Consider the following 22358-nt stretch of genomic DNA (forward strand, 5'->3'; position numbering starts at 1 on the left):
CCCTCTCTTCTTTTCTTTTTCTTACTGCCATGTTCATCTGTTTTATTTCTTAAATTCCACGTATGAGTGAAATTGTAATGGTATTTGTCTTTCTCTGACGTTTCATTTAGCATAATACACTAGCTCTATCCATGTCTCTGCAAGTGGCAAGATTTCATTCTTTTGATGCCTGAGTAATATTCCATTGTGTGTATACCACATCATCTTTATCCATTCTTCAGGCAATGGAAATTTGGGCTCTTTCTATGACTTGGCTATTGTTGATAATATCTGATATAAACATCACAATGCATGGGTTCCTTCAAAACAGTATTTTGTATCCTTTGGGTAAAATACCTAGCAGCACAATTGCTGGGTCATAGGGTAGTTCTATTTTTCAGTTTCTGAGGAACTTCCATACTGTTTTCCAGAGTGGCTGCACTGGTTTGCATTCCCACCAATACTATAGAAAGGTTCCTCCTTTGCCACATGCTTCCCAATATCTGCTGTTTTGTGTGTTGTTAGTTTTAGCCATTCTGACAGGTGTGAGGTGATATCTCATTGTAGTTTTGATTTGTATTGCCCTGATGATGAGAGATGTTGAGCTTCTTTCCAAGGGTCTGTTAGCCATCTGGATGTCTTCTTTAGAAAAATGTCTAATCATGTCTTCTGCCTACTTCTTAACTGGATTATTTGGTTTCGGGGTGTCAAGTTTGATAAGTTCTTTATAGCTTTTGGATACTAACCCTTTATCAGATATGTCATTTGCAAATATCTCTTCCCATTCCATAAGTTTCCTTATAGGTCTATTGATTGTTTCCTTCACTGTGCAGAAGCTTTTTATCTCGAGGAAGTACCAATAGTTCATTTTTGCTTTTGTTTCCCTTGTCCCTGGAGAAGTGTCTAGTAAGAAGTTGCCATGGCCGAAGTCTGAGAGGCTGCTGCCTGTGTTCTCCTCAATTATTTTGATGGTTTCCTATCTCACATTTAGATTCTGTCATCATTTTTATTTTATTTTTGTGTATTGTGTAAGAAAGCGGTGCAGTTTCATTCTTCTACATGTTGCTGTTCAGTTTTCCCAACACCATGTGTTGAAGAGACTGTTCTCCACTGGATATTCTTTCCTGCTCTGTCAAGGAATAGTTGACCATATAGTTTTCTGTCCACTTCAGGGTTTTCTCTTCTGTTCCATTGATCTATGTGTCTTTTTTTGTGTCAGTACCATACCATCTTGATGACTAGAGCCTTGTAAATAGCTTGAAGTCCAGAATTGTGATGTTTCCAGCTTTGCTTTGCTTTTTCAAGATCACTTAGGCTGTTTGGGATCTTTTACGGTTCTATATAAATTTAAAGATTGTTCTTTCTAGTTCTATTGAAAAATGCTGGTGGTGTTTTGATGGGAATTGCATTAAATGTATAGATTGCTTTGGGTAGCATAGACATTTAACATTTGTTCTTCTAATCCATGATCATAGAATATTTTCCATTTGGTTGTGTCCTCTTCAATTTGTTTCATCAGTGTTGTATAGTTTTCAGAGTACAGATCTTTTATCATTTTGGTTAGGTTTATTCCAAGGTATCATACAGTCTTGGTACAGCTGTAAATGGGATGGATTCCTTGATTTCTCTTTCTGCTGCTTCACTATAGGTGTAGAGAAATGTTACAGATTTCTGTACTTTGATTTTATATACTGTGACTTTACTGAATTTATATATATCAATTCTAGCAACTTTTTTGGTGAAGTCTTTAGGATTTTCTACATAGAGTGTCATGTCATCTGTGAATAGTGAAATTTTGACTTCTTTTGCTTCTTTTTATTATCTGATTATTAGGGCTAGGACTTCCAGCACTATGTTAGATAACAATGGTGAGAGTAGAAATACCTGTCTTCTCCCTGCCCATAGCTCTGTTTTTCCCCATTGAGGATAATATTATCTGTGAGTCTTTCATAATAAGGCCTTATGATGTTGAGGTATGTTCCCTTTATCCCTACTCTATTGAAGGTTTTTATCAAGAATGGATGTTGTACTTTGTCAAATGCTTTTTTCTGCATCTACTGAAAGGATCATATGGTTATTATCCTCCTTTTATTAATGTGGTATATCATACTGATTGATTTATAATATTGAATCATCCTTGCAGCCCAGGAATAAATCCCATCTGATTGTGTGAATTATTCTTTTTATGTCATGTTGGATTCAATTTGCTAGTATCTTGTTGAGAATTTTTGCATACATTTGTTCATCAGGGATATTGACTTGTAATTCTCCTTTTTAGTGGGCTCCTTGCCTGGTTTTAGAATCAAAGTAATGCTGGCTGGCCTCTTAGAATGAGTTTGGAAGTTTTCCTTCCATTTCTACTTTTTGGAACAGTTTGAGAAGAATAGATATTAATTATTCTTTAAATGTTTGGTCAGATTCCCTTTTCAAGCTCCTTTAGGTATAAGGTTTGGTTGTGTATATGAGACTTTTCTTGCTTCTTCAGTTGGGCCTGTATTGCTGTATATTTTCCTCTTCAGACTGCTTTTGCTTCTTCCCAGGGATTTTGGAAAATGACAAATGTTGTCATTTTCATTTGCTTCCATGTATTTTTTAATTTCTTCTTTAATTTCTTGGTTGATTCATTCATTCTTTAGTAGGATGTCCTTTAACCTCCATGTTTTGTGGTCTTTCCAAATTTTTCTTGTGGTTGACTTCAGTTTCATAGCATTTTAGTCTGAAAACATGCATACTATGATCTCAGTCATTTTGTACTTCTATAGGTCTTATTTGTGACCCAGTATTTGATCTGTTCTGGAGGATGTTCCATATGCACTCAAAAAGAATGTGGTATTCTGCTGCTTTAAGATGAAATGTACTAAATATATCTGTTAAGTCCATATGGTCCAGTGTGTCATTCAAAGCCATTGTTTCCTTACTGATTTCTGCTTAGATGATCTGTCCATTGCTATGAGTTGAGTCTTAAAGTCCCCTACTATTATCATATTATTAATGAGTTAATTTACGTTTATTATTAATTGTTTTATATATTTGGGTGCTCCCAAGTTGGGAGCCTAAATTTTACAGTTGTTAGATCTTCTTGGTGGATAGACTGCTTAATAGACTGCTTTATTCTGATACTATGCCCTTCTTCATCTCTTGTTACAGACTTTGGTTTAAAATCTAGTTTGTCTGATATATGTATGGCTACTTGGCTTTCTTTTGACATCTATTAGCGTGATGAGTCATTCTGCATCCTCTCACTTTCAATCTGCAGGTCTCTTTAGTTCTAAAATGAATCTCTTGTAGGCAGCATGTAGATGGGTCTTTTTTTTTCTATCCATTCCGATGCCCTATGTTTTTTGATTGGAACATTTAACCCATTTACATTTAGAGTGAATATAGATATATGTGAATTTAGTGCCATTGTATTACCTGTTGTTGTTTCTTGAGATTTTCTCTGTTCCTTTCTAGTCTTTGTCAGTTTTGGTCTTTCTTTCCCACTCAAAGGGTCCCCTTTAATATTTCTTGTAGGGCTGATTTAGTGGTCATGAATTTCTTTAGTTTTTGTTTGTCTGAGAAACTATTTCTCCTTCTATTCTGAATAATAGCCTTGCTGAATAAAGTATTCTTGCTGCATATTTTTCCCATTCAGTATGTTGAATATATCATTCCACTCTCTTCTGACCTATCAAGTTTCTGTGGATAGGCCTGCTGTTAACCTAATTTGTCTTCTCTTATAAGTTAGGGATTTTTTTTTTCTATTGCTGCTTTTAGAATTTTTTCCTTAGCTCTGTATTTGCAAATTTTACTATGTCTTGGTGTTGGCCTGCTTTTGTATATTTTGATGGGAGTTCTTTGTGCCTCCTGCATTTGATGACCATTTTCTTCCCCAGACTAAGGCAGTTTTCAGCTGTAATTTGCTCAAATAAACCTTATCCCCTTTTCCTCCTTTTCTTCTGGGACTCCTTTGATATGAATATTTTTATGCTTTATGGAGTCACTGAGTTCCCTAAGGCCATAAGTTTATTTTCTATATCACTTATTTGTTCCTCTGCTTTTTCTATCCTTGTGGTCATTACATCTGGTTTGCTCCTCATTTATAGCATTTTTTTTTCTGGTCTAACTAGTGTTTAGGTCTGTTTTCTGCAGTAAGAGATTCTCTGATGTCTACTATGCTTTTCTCAAGTCCAGCTAGTATCTTCATGATTGTTGTTTTAAAATCTATATCAGGCATATTACTTATATCTGTTTCAATTAGATACCTGGCTGTGACCTTTGCTTGTTCTTTCTTTTGGGATGAATTCCTCCATCTTGGCATTTTGTCTAGAGCTCTGTCTTCCCCTGTGTGTTAGGAAAGCCTGTGATGTTTCCTGCTCCTGAGAATTATAGCTTTATGAAAAAAAGGTCATATACTGTCCAGGACCTGGCACTTCAGGAAGTATTTCTGTTGTATGCTATGTACACTCTGCTACTGTGTTTTGGCTATTCTTTCCTCAGATCAGTCCTCTGCAGAGTTGCTTCATGCCTGCAGTAAGGAGTGTTTGCACCTTGTTGAGTGTGTGGCAAGTCTTAACTTGATATGCTCTGTTCTGCTTGTTAAAAGAGGCCAGATCCTCTTTCTACTAGAGCGGAAGCCTTGCGGCACTCTACGATCAGTAGACTTGGTGCATGCAGGGGTTTGTGCTGGTCTTCTGGGAGAGGGGCCCATTGCTCTGGTTCTCAGGCACACTTACCCTAGTAAAGAAGCACCTGAAGAGCACAGGAGGGCAGGGGCTGGTGTAAGTGGTTCAGGCCTCCACTGTTGGTGCTGTTATACTTACTGAAGTCAGTGCGAGCTTATGGGCAGGAGCGAAAAATGGTGCCAGCCCTCTCCTTCATCCTGCAGAGAGGAATTCAGGCCCACTGCTGCTCAGGAAGCCCTCACAAAAGAGTGAACAATCTCCCCTCGTGTGTCCTAGGCTTCCCTAGATCCTTGCCTCCACCTTGTCTGTATCCAGGCTATCTTTCCTCTCAGCAATGCAAACACACCTGTGTTTTATTTCAGGCATGTTGGCTGAGTTTCAGAACTGCAGACTAGGGATGTGGTGTAGCACAGCACTGCACTGGTCCTCTGAGGGTCTCACCATCCTCGAGCTGGTGCCAGTTTGTCCCAGAGGGCAGTCACACAGACACACAGGAGATTGGAGTTTAGAGTAAAGCACAACAAAAAGCCAGCATCCAGGTTAGCTACCCTCAGCAGGTATCTCTGCCCCTATGCTAAGGAATGGGAGCACAATGACACCCGACAGCCTTTTTTTCCCCTGAGAGGTAATGCCTCCTCCCCCAGATGCACACCAAGAGGGGGAAACTGTCTCTCCTGGTGCATCCCAGGGGATGCTCAGGATACCATGTGCTCCAGGGTCTCTCCTCCTCATCCACAGGAGCACCACTGCACCTGCTGAGCTCCACACTGACCACATTGTGGACTTCTAAAACTCTAGTTGTAAAAACTCAAGATGATCAACACCTCTTATTTTCCCAGTCACTGGTTTTGAAGAAGTGTTTTTCTTGTATGGTCTCCTGTGCACTGCTCTCTCTCTCTCTTTCTCTCCACTCTCCATGATCAGCAACCTCCCCTTTGTAGCACCCGTGATCCTTCTCTCTCCTAAGTCACATCTCCACACCTCCTACTTTCCACAATGTGGTCTCCTCTACTTCTAGTTGTGCAGTTTGTTCTCTCAGTCCTCAGATCAATTTCCTGGGTCTTCAGAATGATTTGATATCTGTCTAGCTGCATTTAAGGGATAAGGCAAGTGTAGGATCCTATGACTCTGCCATCTTAACCTGATCATATTTTCAATAATTGAAAGGGGCTTCTTAGATAGCTATAGTAGTTTACAATCAAGATTAGAATGTTTCGGAACTACTTCAGTATTTTATGAATACACACTGAAAAATATGGGAAGATGTGTGTGTGTGTGTGTGTGTGTGTGTGTGTGTGTGTAGTAGGTACCTCAAGGTAATAGAATCAGGGAGAGAGTAGAAAGGACTTTTGTTTTTTATCATATATTATTGTTAATTTAAAATTTTTGAATTGAGTATATAGATTTTAAAGGAAAGAAAGACAAAATTTTAGAAAGTACCTAAAAACAACACCATATTATTCAATAAAAAAGCGAGAATACTGTCTATAGCATATTGCTGTTCCTAATGCTAATGAATCTACATCTATGATCCTATATATTTATACAGTGCATATATGTAGGCTGTCAAAGGTAAAAAAAATTATCCTTATTGACATGGAAAAAAGTAATAGATGAAAAGTATACTTAACTGTTTATTAAAAATAAAATTCACACAAAATAGCCTATTTATAATATTGAAAGGGACATTTTTTATACTAAAGTATTTATTTCAACAGTCTTGGTGTAATATAATAATTCTTCTATTCCCAATATTACAAGAAAGGAAAATAATTACAAGTGATTGAGTTTGTAGATATGAAAATAATCATATAATTAATTATGTAAAATGATTCAAATGATTGGCATGATCTTCTCTGTGTACTAAACAAGAAAATAAGAAAATTCAGTAGTTACTATAGCAACACCAGCTATGAGAATAAAATGCATTTCTCTTCAAGAGAAAGTTTTTGTTATAGATGTTAGCCTTTCTATTTAAAGGCATCCTTTTGGACTCTGTTAAAGAAACTTCCACTTCAGTAAATATTAAATTTAAAGACTGAATAGATTAGAACTAAACTGTCTACCTCACTAGGACATGCACATAAATGTTTAATATTATATACAATATTAAAATAGCTACTTTGTGAATACTTTATGCATTCCCAGGAAAACATAGAATTCCTAAAAGCATTTTAAACTTGAATTTCTAAAAAGCCATAGCAATTTGGCTTATGATACAAACTATAGTTCATATCAAATATTTTGGTAATATCTGTTCTGATGAGGAATAGTCTTGAAAAACTGTCATTTATGATAAAGAATTTGAGCCAAACTCTGAATTGAATTGACAAAAAAAAATTTGCCATAAAATCTATTTTTAAAAAGTTTCAGAAATGACAAGATATAGTTTATAAAATCATCTTAATTTTATTTGCTTATAAATTAACTTGGCATATCTTCTTTGTTAATGCTCGGTGAGAAAGCCAAATACTGAGATTCAAGATGTTTTCATTAATTTAGACTGAGGAGTCATTCTACAAATTAGAATCATTTTATTTAAAAATTGTTACCACCTTAGAGAAAACCATGAGAACTGTTTGCTAGTTGTCAATATTTTGGCTAATAGCAGGAAAGTGCTTTGCATTCTTTCTGTTAGCTGTTTCTTCCACAGCTTTGCCTCAAAATCCAGGGCAAAAATCCATTTTTCAGGTTTGAAGGACTTGGTCTCATCTCCATAGAATCATAGTACCTTGTCTTTCAGTTCCCTGGTGAAAGTCCATAGATAGCTGAGAAGTCCAGAATGGAGGGCATCAAATAATTGTAGTCTTTTAGATATCATACTTAAAACTAGTTTTTTGGTAATTGGCACAGTAGAGCATATTAGTAATTATACATTTCCCATTATTTCTTGGAGTAATGTATATTTTAAAACCTTAAATATATTGTCTTATTATTAATTTCTATTTATTTTAAAGTCATTTTAGATCAATTCAGTGATTCACTTCAATCAATTTAAGTCTGCTTTTTAAATGAAATTTCCTAACTGATACTATTATAAAACAGTTTGCCCTGGTGGGAAGAATGCCTTTATATACCAATAGCTTATAAGTATTAAAGTATTCATAATTCTTTACTCTCACTATAAAAACAACTTTACTTATATCATTCCATATGTACAATACTGTATCAATGCCTTTTTTACTGATGTTGAATAATGTGTGATAATAATAGCACTGAGAATGTGGTAACCATAAAAAACACTTTTAGTTTCCCAGTAAATCTCTAAAAATTAGTATTTTGGATTAGGCCTATGATATTAATGCAAATTAATAGATTAAGGAATCCATTTAATGGAAATGAGTATTTCCTCACTTTTAGCCCTTGTATTTGTTGAACTATTCTTTACAAAATTAGTAAAGCTGTAATCTTAATAAGGGGAGCATGTGCTGAAATAACTAGTAGTTTTCAATATTCACATGTCGTTTAGCAAATGAGAATGAAAAATGAACTCTTCCATTGATGTCCTGCTCTACCCCTTATAAAGCAAAATTAGGAAAAATTGACAGAGTTTTGCTACAATTGCTGTATGTATTTTTTCTAAAACTTTGTGTATGTGTACGTTTGTAAACATCATGTTTGATCATAAATTTCTGGGCGGGAAGAACTTGTGTTATGATCAACTGTATGATCATAATGACAATGAATTCATTCCTGTCATGTGTGAGTCTGCCATGTTTAATTTCATTGAATCTTCGTTTCAGAGTTTGCATGTGGTGCTTACTTTGGTAGCCACTATCTTTTTGACAGTATAAATAATACTTTCTGATCTTTTCAACTATATCCTGAAACCTTATACTAAAATGGGTGGTGTTGGATGAAATAATTACCATGGTCTTTGGCATTTTGATTCCAATATAATATTTGACATTATTTTATCTTGATGAAAAGCCTTCTATCTATATCATCCTGGTACATATTCTTAAATCCAAGAGATAATAGAAGAAATATGTTTGAATTTAATTTTACACTAGTTTCTTTCTTTTTAAAATTTTAAGTATCAACAAGTTCTTCTGCCAACTGTCAGGATATGATCTGTCAATTATCAGGCATTGGCAGTTTGGCACTTGTATCATTTCTACTGTGGTCTTGGTTGTCTGAATATAATAATTATTGGTGTACACAAATTTATATTAAACATAAAAAATGAAAATGTGACCAGTACTTTGCAAATGTTATAGTTTGTAAAAATATACTTTATGCTAATTCTAAATACTTACTTGTTAGCATACTAAAAATAATAAAATTTATTTTTCACAGGATGTGTAGATAGAAAGATCAAGCATAGATGTATTGTAAGGTTACTCGACCTCGATATGTGTTTATACGTTTTTATGGCCATCATACTGTTGATCTTTTTTCATAACACTTTGCATGACTTTGATTATTAAATGTGGCTTAAATATAAGATTTGAATGAACTAAATGAACTGTCTGGGGGGGTGGCCAATTTCTTTTTAGAGATTGAACCGGTCGAGTTCCTCTGAGTGCAGCACAGTTGATAACCCTCTGCCAGGAGAAGGAGAAGAAGCAGAGGCTGAACCTATAAATTCAGATGAGCCAGAGGCCTGTTTTACAGATGGTAAGAGAAAAATCAAAGCATTGGTTAGCCATGCATTTATTGATATTTGGGGTTCTATCTTCTATCCATGTCTGTAGCCCAAAAGTCTATTTCTGTGTTGATTCTTAAATCATTATCTTTACCCCAGATCTCACGTTTGATTTTTAGATATGCTTACAATTCCCCACTGGTCATCTCTGCTGGTTGCCTTTAAACATGCTAAGTATAAGAAGTTCAAAACAAACTTTAGTGAGTTCTCCCCCATAAAATCTGTAGCTTCTTCTGGTCTTTATCTCATTTAGTGACATCATGATCTATCCTCCCTCTCAAGCTAAAGACTTTGAGTCAGCCCTGACCTCTTCCTTTCTAGCCCCATGTTCATCACAGAAATCACAAGTTGCTCAGAAACTCTGGGGACAGGGCTTACGTCCTCCAAGGAATTCTGATGCACACTAGAAGCTGAGAACCACTGGTCTACAGGATAAAACCCAAAGTCCTTAACATAGCATGTAAAGCCCTTTGCACTTCAGTCTATTCTTTTCCAACAGTACCTCCTTTGATTCCTTTTCACTTCCTGACTTACTGAACTTACTACTCCTGGAATGTTTCAGGGACTTTGAACTTGACCTATGGAAATGTATAGTATTTTCAAATATGGTGTCATTCAAGTAAAAACACAAACCTATACTAGAGTTGCAGGATAATACGATAGTGTAGGTAACAAGCTTTGGAGCCTGATATATGTGAGTTCTACTTGGGCTACTGCTAACTCTCTGAGACCTTGAGCACAGTTTTAAATCTTTTATCTCAGATGCCTCATCTGTAAAATAGGCATAACAACCACATCTAAATCGTAGGGGTATCCAGGAGATTAAATGAGATAGTACAAATTAATTACCACAGTTCTTTTTTTTTAAGATTTTATTTATTTATTCATGAGAGACAGAGAGAGAGAGAGAGAGAGAGAGGCAGAGAGGCAGAGACATAGGCAGAGGGAGAACCAGGCTCCCCTCAGAGAGCTCAGTGTTGGACTTGGTACCTGAACTCCAGGATCACACCCTGAGTCAAAAGCAGAGCTTAACTGCTGAGCCATCTAGGTGTCCCTAATTACCACAGTTCTTACTAACATCATTCTTTCCTTTCTTTATTTTTAAAAATATGTTGTTAATAATTCTGTAGAGAAGCTATGATAGCATAGTGCTGATGCTAGTAACTTACTATCCATTACTCTCAGCATCAGTTTTTTTTTGTAGAAGTCAGACTTGCGTTCATCCTCAGTGATTTTTCTCAACCAGCCTCCTCTAGCACTCATGCAGTAAACAAAATGCTATCAAATAAAGATATCTTTGAACTACAATGGGTTCATGAATTTTCCTTCAATACAGGCTAAATTCTATTTTATTTGAGAAGCAAACAAGTATGACACCCAATTGATAGAAATTTTGTTTGCTGAAATCAGTACCATGGAGCAAAACACACAGAGTTTCCTTTAGAAGTGTTTGTATTAAAGATACTTAAGAATTTCATCAGGTGTTGCCTATTTCTCAATAAATTAATAAGCACCATTAAATTTGTACAGATGCTACCAAGATTTTCTCCACCCATTTTATGAATGACTCTAACTTAAAACTCTAGGATAACTAGAGAGAAGTTGGGTTTACCAAGCAGATTAGGGCTTCAAATTAGAGGCTTTGGAAAAGCTTAAACCTTCTGCAGAAAGTATTAATGCTAAGCTATTTCAGTCTGTAAGAACTATCTTATTAACATTAAACTACATAAAAAGTTTATTTTAGTCCTACAAAGAACTAATGAGAAAATTTATGTGATTTCTTTAAAGTTATGCATAACATCTAAATTGAGTCTAGTGTATAGGAGATATTACAGAAACACATTTTCAGATGTGTTTAGTCTTGACCACTGAAAATTTACTAAGGGCCAAGATTTCAGTTATACAAGGTAAATACATTCTGGAGAGCTCTTGTGCGCCAATGGGACTATACGTAACTATACTGCATTGTATTCTTGAGATCTCCTAAGAGGATAGATCTCAACTGTTCTCACCACACATACAGGGAAGAAATTGGTGAGAAGATGGCTATGTTAATTAGCTTGATTGTGATGATTATTTTATAATGTATACTTAATATCAAATTATCAATTTATATACCTAAAATATATACAGTTGCTTTCATCATATTCCTCTTCATCTTTTTCTCCTCCCTCTTATGCCAGGCCTTTCCTTAGTTCTGTTCCACTAGCTTCATAATTCAAGATTCCCAGCTCCTTCTCTAGATCTGCCACTGTTCTTCACTAACCTTACTTCTGCATGTGATGGCAACCTGACATGACAGGACTTTTTGATTCTGCTTGGTTTTACATTATACTCTTTTCGGATTATACAGTTAGTATACTACAAAATCAGGAATAGGATATGAGAAGGATACTCTTTTCCAGGAGTACCGGTGTCGCTCAGTGGTGAAGTGTCTGCCTTTGGCCCAGGTCATGATCGCAGGGTCCTGGGATTGAGTCCCCCTTCAGGGTCCCTGTGGGGAATCTGCTTCTCCTTCTTCTGCCTGTGTCTCTGCCTCTCTCTCTGTGTCTCTCATGAATAAATAAATAAAATTTTTAAAAAGAGAAGGATACCCTCTTTTCCATAAAATAATGTATTTTCTGTTAATTTGGTAGAAGGAACCAACTCAACTTGCTCCTAAAATGTTCTGAATTCAACTTCCTATAAAATAACTAATAACTAATTCTAACTTTAAGAACACAATAACAACTCACTCGTACTTTTATCCTTTTTTTAAAGAAAATATGGATGAAATACTTTAGAGAATTTAGAATGTTTTAAGAAGTGTTAAAAAAGCCCCATTTTCCTAATCAATTTTTACATTAATTATATGATTATACTATTATATTTTTATTAATAGGTAATCTTTCTTGGAAGAGGTCGATGGAAGTTAGTTTTTTTGTTTGGGGCGGTGGTGGGGGGAGCACTGGCTTAACATGATGAAACCCAGTATAGACTTTATGAAATGTATCACGAGAACAAATTAATGAAACCACCCAAAAGAAATAGCATTTACCCAAGGGGACCCATTAAAATGTTTGAGAGGTTCTCTGTTATGTTTACATTTAATTAATAGTCCTTTTAAAAAAGAATGTGTGATAACATTGCTAACCAGCTGGAAATCTCTCAGGATATGCCTTTGCATAAAAGCCAGACAGGCAGTCGAACACTCCTGCCTCCAAATAAGGGTGAGAAACTCTCTGAGGTGTGATAAATCCTGAGGGCAATATTTATCAACCTTCATCTCAGATAAAAAGTTTACTTTTCTAATTAGAATATATTATCTGTTTTCTTGTCTCAATCTTTTGAATAATATTTCTCTTCAATTTTAAGTGACATAAATAAATCTCAGATAGTAAAATCTTAAAGGGAAAATTTCTCCTCTGCTAATTATACTTGAGGCAGATAAATTCTTCTACCTTAGTGTCACAAATGGGAAGATCTCATTCTTTTTTATGATTGAGTGGGAACTCATGGTATATATATATATATATTCTTTATCTATTCGTCTATTGATGGACTTAGATATTATAAATAATGCTGAAATAAACATAGGGATGCATGTATCTTTTCAAATTAGTATTTTTGTTTTCTTTGGGTAAGTACCCAGTAGTGGAATTACTGAATCATATGGCATTTATTTTTAACTTTTTGAGGAACCTCCATACTGTTTTCTACAAGGGCTGTGCCAATTTACATTACCACCAACAGTACACAATGGTTCTGAAAGGAAAAATTTTTTAAAGATCAATTAATTGTAGTTCCTCCTTTTTCAATTCTTCCTTTTCTTCAAAATAAGTGTGGTTGTTTTTTAAAATCAACTTTAATTTTTGAAATCTCAGTCATTATCTTTTTGGGTCTTTCTTGGTTATGGTTCTGTTCATCAGCCCTTTATGAAACTTTTTACTCCCTGACTTTTTTGCTGCAGCCCCTTACATGTATGTCTCTTCCACTTCTGCTCTGTCTCCTTCTCCTTCAGGGTTTTCTCTAATTCCATCTGTCCTAGTGGTGTTCAGGTGAATGTTTAACAAACAATTCTCCAAGAAAAAGAAAGTATGCATACATTTATCAGTTTATTTTAAATCTACTGATATAAAGGATATGTAGCACATGATTTACAAATAACATGAGCAACATTCCTTATTGTACATGCCCTAAAGCTCATTGGTAATCATAGAATGCTGTTGTTAAATTTTACCAAAGTTTTGGTTGTGTAGATAACCAATGATTGCAGTTGATGAACAAGTATAGTTTTCACCTGAAGGTTGGTTGGTTATTTCATTTATGTTAATCAGTAAGCTAACAGTGAGACAAAGAAACTGTATGTCAGAACTTCACTCATTCATCAATGATGTTTGCAAATCTTAGATAATAGAATTTGAATAAGGAAAGAATATTTCCTCAATTTTTAGTGCTATTCCCAGTGTCATGGCTATAAATATGACACCTTTACTGTTTTTTGTTTTTAAGATTTATTTATTTATTCATGAGAGATACACAGAGAGAGAGGCAGAGACACAGGCAGAGGGAGAAGCAGGCTCCCCGCAGGGAGCCCGACGTGGGACTCGATCCTGGGTCTCCAGGATCACACCCTGGGCTGCAGGCAGCGCTAAACCGCTGCGCCACCAGGGATGCCCAACACCTTTACTGTTTTATATATTTTATCAACATTTCCTGCATTACTTGTTAAGTTTACTCTAGAAAATCAGCAAACCCTGGTTTATAGCATTTGATGACTTTTGTAGTGTAAAGATCCCCACCATGGCTTATTTCAAACTACTGATGTGAGTTCACCAAATGTGGAGATGCTACCAAATGAAGAGATGCCAGTAGTTCAATAGCATTTTGTACTTTCAAATTGCCACTTTATTTTTATAGTATGACAAATTTCCCTTGACTCAAATAGAAGACAGAAATGTACTCAAGAGTATAGATAAAGGTAAAATGATTTGAAAGGGATATGTTTTTAAGATTGAGTCTTTTCAAAAGTAAGTTATAATTTTAAGTTCATATAATTTAACTTTTGATAATTGCTGCATTTAACAACAGGCTTGCAAAAATGCCTGCCATTTTAACAATGAGTTATCAAAACTTATGTGAGCTGGCTCCAGCATGTCATTGCATTCTGTTCCTTAATATTACTGTTTTAGAATGCTCTAGATATGGCCTTTTCTTGGCCCTAAATAGATTTTTATATGTGTGACCTCAAAAATTCTCCTTTTCTAGCCCAGACTTTCCCCCTGAGCTTCAGATTCAGACCTCCAAATAACTACAGGACACTTGTATTTGGAAGTCCTACAGCATCTCAAACTCGTTACCTGCCAAGTAGCCCTGCACCTGTGTTCTTCATTTCATTGCTGACGTTCATCCATCTGTTCTGAGATCCTCCTATTCTCTTATACTGCATAACTAAATCCTGCTGATTTTACCTGCCAAACATGTCTTGAATCTATTACTGCTCTAATTCCTAACTAGAGTTGCCATGACCTATCCAGCCTTATTAAGGCTACTGAACAAGAACCCTAAATGGTTTTTTGCGTCTTCCCCTCCTTTTTTTCTCCTCTTCCAACTTATCCTCCATTCAACTGTTGGAGACATAAATATAGGTGTAATGTTCCTATATCATTCTCTGCTTACAACCATTCACTTACTCCCCAACGTTTATAGAATATAGACCAAACTCCTTTATGTGGAAGAAAATCCTTTCCATAATCTAACCAACTTCTCTAACCTAATTTCTCACCTATGCCTCCACACTTTGCTTTCATCACAATTCTGAACTGCTTATAATTCCTATGCATAATACATTTTGCTCCCTCTTGGCCTGGAATTCCACCCATACTCTTTTTGGCTAGTATTTTGACTCAATTCAGGTGTCAGATCTTCACAAAGCCTCTTCTGGTCTCTTAACAAATGAGCTGGGTGAGGTTTTCTGTGCTATCAATATAACACCTTTATATTTGTGATTTTAGTCGCCTTATCCAGTTAGTCATTTATTTCTCTATCTGCCTAGCCAAAACAAAAATTAAGTCCCCAGACGAGAGAAAACTATGTACATAGCTAAGTATATAAAAGATTAAAAGATAATAAATGGAGAAATTAATGAATAAGCCTAAGATTTTAAATAAAACGATCCTCAACTCATCTTGCAGCATATTTTACACCTAAAGTTCCAAATGTAGAGTTGTTTTTAATATAGAGTACTTGAAACAGTTTTATCTGCTTCTAATCAGTCTACTTTTTAAAAATTTTAGAAACTCCTACTAATTTTCTTCATATTATCTAGAATGAAGCTTTGTGAGGAACTTTTTTTTTTTTGATAGAGTAGAAGGATCAGGAAATCGTAGATGAAATCCACATCAAGGAAAATTAGCAGAGAAGCTCCGGAAAAGCATTTTGTTCTCAGCTTTGAGTTTCATATTCATTCATTCCATGTTTGTCATGTATCCACACAGTGTTTGGACTGCAATAATGAAAAAAAAGTGCTTTCAACACTTTGGAAGAGATTGATGAGAAATCAAGAAAGTACAGAATATATTTTAAGTTAGAAATAATTGACAAGTTATTTTTAGTTGAATGTATTCAAGTTGAATCTATTCAAAGCAGCAGTGTTAGAAATTATTCAGTTGAGGGATGTCACAGGGAAAGCTTTGCATAAGCATTTTATTTATTCTGAATATCAAGATTTTATATGCATGTCTCTCTTCTCAGGTTGTGTGCGGAGGTTCCCATGCTGCCAAGTTGACATAGAGTCAGGGAAAGGAAAAATCTGGTGGAACATCAGGAAAACCTGCTACAGAATAGTTGAACACAGTTGGTTTGAAAGCTTTATTGTTCTCATGATCCTGCTCAGTAGTGGTGCTCTGGTAAGTTATATGACACCTAAAGCAATCATTTGAGTCCCTCAGTATTTTTAATAAATGAGTTGGAGGATAAAAATACCATGAAAGTTGTTTTACCTAAAAATGAATCCCTATGATTAGTACTGGACAAACTTTTAGTTTAGTTCAGTAAATATTTACTAAGCACTACTCTAGGCCAGGCATTATTCTTGCTGCCTTGAATGCAAAGGTGGTTAAGATCCAGGTACTTTTCTCAATGAGTTCAGAGACCACTGTAGAGAGAAGCACAAGTGATTATAGAACTTGGATGTGTTAGTAAGTGAAGAATATAATTGATAAAGGTCTTTAGCAAGAGATGAACAATTGTCTGCTTGCACTGCAGGAAAGTAGCTGATTTTTTTTTTTGCAAGATCTAGAAAGATGAATAAAATTTTCCAGCCAGACATGGTGGGCTGGCTGAGGGAAACAAGTGTATATAAGGCAGCATTAAATATCATGATGTGTTCAGGAAATTAAAAGTTGTCGAGTTGTAGAACATGACATTGGAGGAAATGTCAGGGAGGAGAGTGGTAGCCACAGGTACTGTGACAAAGATAGGCAGTGTCAGCTTATGAAGCATCTTGCAAAACAAACCATAATTTGGGGGTGAGAATGAGACACATTTCTTATGTGCATATACCAAGCACTTTCTATGAAAGTTGACAGGCATCTGGGAGAGTTACAAGTTCCCTGAGCCTTTTCTTATTCACTTTTCTTTCCCACTGACACAGAGATGAACCCTTAGAAGCCCAGTTCCAGCTAGAGATACCACTGGAAATTCCATTATACTAAAAAAAGAATACTCAAGAACTTTGTAAATTGCCTCACAGATAGTCTTCATGGACCTGGGATTGGATTTTACTTTACTTAAAGAAGCTAACCTCTTTCTATTTCACAGATGCTAGTGGAATATGAGACTTCCAAGTCAGAGACAAAGGATTTTATTCCTCATGACATTGGAAGCAACATGAACTTCAGCATGTTTGGGTTGCTCCCCTTAGTCCCCAGGTCTCATGGGGGCATGGCATGGGGATAAATGGTACACATAAATGCATTAGCATCACAGCTAAAGAGCACTAAATTTAGAGAACTCTGTCCTTTTTTTTTCTTTCTTTCTTTTTAAGAGAAGGGGAGCAGGAGAGGGGGAAAGAGAGAGAGAGAGAATCTTAAGCTGGGCATGGAGCCCAGTGTGGGACTCCATCTCACAATCCTGAGATCATAACATGCGCTGAAATCAAGAGTCTGACTGAGCCATCCAGGTACCCCAAGGAACCCTGTCTTTTTATAGCAAGCAGTAAGCAACCTTGCTTTTTTGTCCCAGAGGCACTGTTTCGTCCCTCATAGTTGCTTGTTGCTAAAGCAACACTAATAGCCTGAGTAAAGAGCAGTCAGGTTCTTGCATCCTTGGCATACCCAACAAGTATATGTTGGGGTGCTCAGGGCCTACAGTGGATGACCTCTTTTGAAAGAGAAGATAAATAAGAAAAATGCTTTTCTTCTTATCTGGTGGAATCCAAATAAGAATCTCAACAATATCTACATTATCTTATATCCATCATAACTAAGAAAGTTTATTCTGTGTTGAGCCATACATGTAACAGACTTTTAGAAAGGAGAGTTAAAAAAAAAAGTTTAGAGTAATCCCTTGTTCAAAATATCTAAAAAGGAAGATGACATTTTTGGGAAGAGGCACTCTCCAAACTTTGGTTAGCCTGGGTAGTGCAATTGGTTAAGAATCTGACTCTTGATTTCAGCTGAGGTCCTGATTTCAGGGTCATGAAATGGAGCCCTGCATTGTGCTCCTCGTTCAGCATGGGACCTGCTTGAGATTCTGTCTCCCTCTCCCTTGGCTCCTCCCCCTGCTCACTCCTGTGTTCTTTCTCTCTCTAAAGTAAATAAATAACATCATCAAAAAAAAAAAAAAACACACAACCCTGAAATTCAAATGAATGAATCATATGAGGAAGAAAAGGGAAAGGTATTTTAAGAAACTGCTATTTTTTACTCAAGGAGTTTGCTAATTGAACTAGATTTTTTAAGTACCTGTCTATAAAATAAACAAAAAAATAACAGCTGAGTTAGTACATAGTTATTTTTAAGATCCTTGCATAGGTTATTTTCGCTTAATCTTTATAAACAGTCCTGTGAAGTTATTATTGTTTTGCTTATTTTACCAATGAGGAAATTGGGCAGAGAGTTTAAAAAGTCATTTAAAAAAATAAATAAAATAAAATAAAATAAAAATTAAATTAAATTTTAAAAGTTGTTTAATGTCCCAAAGTTAGTAAATGACAAACCTATAACTTAACTGAGGTCTTTAGTCACAACCACCCTATCTTTTCACTGATTTCTGGCTCCTCAGAAAGGAGAGTACACGCCATGTAGAAACAAATGAGCGGTTACTGAAATGAGTAACAGTAAACCTACACTACACATTAATGTTGCCCTTGCCTCCTTGCTCCCATATCCACGAAACTAGTCCTGGAGGTTAGCCAGGAGCCCTGCAGGCTGAATCTGGTTTCCAGCTCTAGAACCAGTCAAAATAAGGTGTACTCAGGCAGGGTATCTGGTTTTCAGCCTCAAGACTTACTAGTTACTGGTCCACCCCAGTTCCAGGAATAGCACTCTTTGTTCTTTGTGATCAAGTCCCTTTGTTACCTTTGCATTTCTAATACTAAAGCGTTGCCATACTGTCTGTCTGGGAAGCTGCCAGACTCCTCCACAATTTGCAGAAGGGAGGCCAGAAAATCCTGAGGGCTGGAAGTTTTCCTTTGCACTTCAGTGGCACTGACATTCAAAACCTTGGTCAGCTGCTAGACCTTCTTTTACCATCTTAGTAAGTCTGCTCATTCTGTGCCCCAACTTCTCTGCGTGCTTCAATATTGATACCAACAGTATGTAATAAGTGTGAAGGATCATTTTAAAAGTAGATAGAAGAACTTGGAATAAGAAGAATTCCAATGGCTTTGGGTAGGTAATGTAATGTACCATTAAGGATACAACTCCTTTTGCTTTCATGTTCTTCAACAAAGTGAATATTGTTTCACCTTGAAAGAGAAAATTCTACTGCTTCAGACCTGTTTAGGTCAGCAGTATTTTCAGTGTCTGAGGTGATCTCAGTTCATTAAATCTGCTCTAATTACTTCACAAGGGACTAGTGGCTATGACCACAGAATATCATCTATTACTTACTGAAATTTCCAGAAGAGTGTCAGAAAGTGCCACATTCATCAAATGAATGTAATGGTGATTTGAAGAGGTAAAGCTCTCAATGAATGATAAAATACTGTGCAGAATTCAAGGAAAGAAGCCATCCTCTGTGTTCTACAGCCCGATGAGCTACTGCACTTGTCCTTTCAGCAAACCTTCCCTTGCCTTCTGCTGTGTTCTTGACACAGTATGAGGCACTGGGAATGCACAAGCATGTAAAAACTGAAGGAGATCTCCAAATCCTACTGGTGGGTGTGAAGGAGAGTGCAGGGTGAGAAAGATAAATATGACAGACCAATCTGGGAATCATGTTTTAAATTATTAAGATTCATCCAATTTGAAGAGAGGTAAAGGGGAGTTAGAGGAAGTAGAAATCACTGTAAGTATCAAAGATGAGTATTCCTTTAGAAGATTATAAATCATTTTATTCTTTGCACCCTTTCTCTTAACCTCTGGTGACCAGTGGCACATACTAGTGAGAAGTCTAGGATGAAGTGTTACATAATAGCTGTAAACCAGAATAAAGTCAGCTAGCCCATAATAGTATGTATCTTTCAGTGTAAAACTTCCATCAGAATTTTATTTCCAGTCTTTGTTATGAATCATAAGCCTTAAGTTGGACGTGAGTTGAAATTTGAATACTATTTTCACAGGCTTTTGAAGATATATATATTGAAAAGAAAAAGACCATTAAGATTATCCTGGAGTACGCTGACAAGATATTCACATATATTTTCATTCTGGAGATGCTTCTAAAATGGGTAGCTTATGGTTATAAAACGTATTTCACCAATGCCTGGTGTTGGCTGGATTTCTTAATTGTTGATGTAAGTTGGGTTTATTCTTATAAATAAGTGTTCTGAAGAACATTTAGTAATGTTTGTTATCATTATTTTAATTTTGGTTAGCTTTTTGTACTTTCAGACTATAGCTTCCTGTTTTTTTTGAAATATTAATGTAGCCAATAGAAATATATCTGTAAGGAGTATTAAAAGGGAAATTTGGCAGTGACTATGGATTATTTTCTGTACCATTCTAACATTTATAAGTTACTTATGCATATGTTTTCTGCAATCAGAGAAAATTTGATTTTATATACATGTATATATCTGTGTGATTTGAATATCATTCCTGTTGGGAAGAACAAAGTGAAAACCTTGGTGGTGAAGGGTGGGAATGAAAAGGGCAGAGGCCCAGATTAAGAAGATAAAACATTGGGGCACCTGGGTGGCTCAGTCATTGAGCATCTGCCTTCAGCTCAGGTCATGATCCTGGGGTCCTGGGATCGAGTCCCACATCAAGCTCCCCGTGGGAAGCCTGCTTCTTTCTCTGCCTATGTCTCTGCCTCTCTCTCTCTGTGTTTCTCATGAATAAATAAATAAAATCTTAAAAAAATAAAACATTGATTTTTTTTTACAATATAAAATTAGAAAATAAAAGAGGATAAGGAATATTCAAGTCTCATATGTTAGCTGAAAGTTATGTAAAAGTATAGTGCTAAAGCTAAATAACTCTGGGTTTAGGAGTTTGGGAGACATGGAATTTCAAAATATTGATCTCTGTCTCAGTGAGACGGAAAACCAGAATGAGTCACAATCCTATCCCCCCTGAAACATCCAATTTACCTTTCATCTCTAGAGTGGCAGTGAAGCAGAGAAATTGGCACTGGCAATTTCAAGTAATAAATTCAGAGAACTATTCAAAACTTGAATGATGGAAAATATATAAGAATGCTTCAGTATATGCATTATTTTTAACAAAGGAAATATTTTTAAGGAGTCTTGTTGAAATAGGAAAGAAATCCTAAAACAGCTGCAAGAGTAAGGCACTGCAAATAGAAATGGTGCAACATCCAATTTATCGATTTATTATTTAGTATATTTTATTTTATATCTTGATAAATTTAATATCACATATAATAGTGACCTTATTATATTTTATATTATTTTAAAAGGCTTTCTAAATTAATTCATGACCTCAGTTTCCCAATCTAATTTTTCTTAGAATGATTTATGTTCTTCCATCTTCTGTTAATTCTCCCAGATTTTCCAAATTCTAGTCTTTGTGGCTAAGGAAGGAACAACTTAGAATCAGTTACAGTTCTGAGAGATATTTTTTACATCTGATGTCTAGAATTAGAGGGCAGTATGAAATTTTTTTATAGTCTTAACAAGTGCTTCAACATTTAACTGAGAATTTGCATCAAATTTTCAGAAAAGATAAAGATAGCATCATTCATAGATATCAAAATTGCGAGTAAGCATGACTATACATAGCCACATCTGCAAAATTAACCCAAAACTCGTCATATCTACTCAAAAGTTCAGTTTCTCAACTGTCATCCGAAGCTCAGTAAACTCTTTTTTAACAGATCAATATATAAAACATTGCAGACAATAACATTTTTGTTTTCTATACTGGTGATATGCAAAAACAATTTTTTTTCCTGATATAGCTATACATTATACCTCCTATGTTCTTTTGGACCCTCTCTGTAAGAACTCTGATTTTTGATACCTTATATTAGCAATTCCATATGAATTGTTTTTCAATTTACTTTTATATATGTTACCTCATTACTAGCTAGAAAAATAAGGAGTAAGGTAAATGCTTTTGTAACATAATAAATTTTTTACTCTGTCAATAGTTAAATATAAGGAGGTTGACTCCCAGGTGTTCCCATCCCATGGAAAATTTCAATCTTTTCATCAGTACTTAATTCATAATGAAGCACTGCATTCCGGACATTTGTTCTTAGACATTGTTTCCTGCTACACACAGTGTAAAAACAAATGAATATTTTAAATGGACCTTACTCAGAGACTGAATGCATTACAGATCCAGATGTAAGGTCATTGAGGAGCTTATTGCTCTTTTACCAAAATGTGTATTGATTTTATTTCTATCCATGTTCCTTCCTCTAAGATAGTTTATGATGAGAACACAACTTTCTGT

At 35.6% G+C, this 22358-nt stretch overlaps 1 protein-coding gene across 3 annotated transcripts in view; it reads left to right on the forward strand.

Annotated features, from left to right (window-relative positions):
* The window catches only part of SCN9A (sodium voltage-gated channel alpha subunit 9), a 90137-nt gene that overhangs the window by 48218 nt on the left and 19561 nt on the right, over nucleotides 1–22358 (forward strand). For all 3 annotated transcript variants that reach the window (XM_055308073.1, XM_055308074.1, XM_055308075.1), the window contains exons 17-19: nucleotides 9143–9263; nucleotides 16024–16178; nucleotides 20057–20230. In XM_055308073.1, coding sequence (XP_055164048.1) covers nucleotides 9143–9263; nucleotides 16024–16178; nucleotides 20057–20230 — 450 coding nt within the window. The remainder of the gene's footprint in view (nucleotides 1–9142; nucleotides 9264–16023; nucleotides 16179–20056; nucleotides 20231–22358) is intronic.

The sequence above is a fragment of the Nyctereutes procyonoides genome, unplaced genomic scaffold (assembly GCF_905146905.1).
Source record: "Nyctereutes procyonoides isolate TBG_1078 unplaced genomic scaffold, NYPRO_anot_genome, whole genome shotgun sequence".
NCBI lineage: Eukaryota > Metazoa > Chordata > Mammalia > Carnivora > Canidae > Nyctereutes > Nyctereutes procyonoides.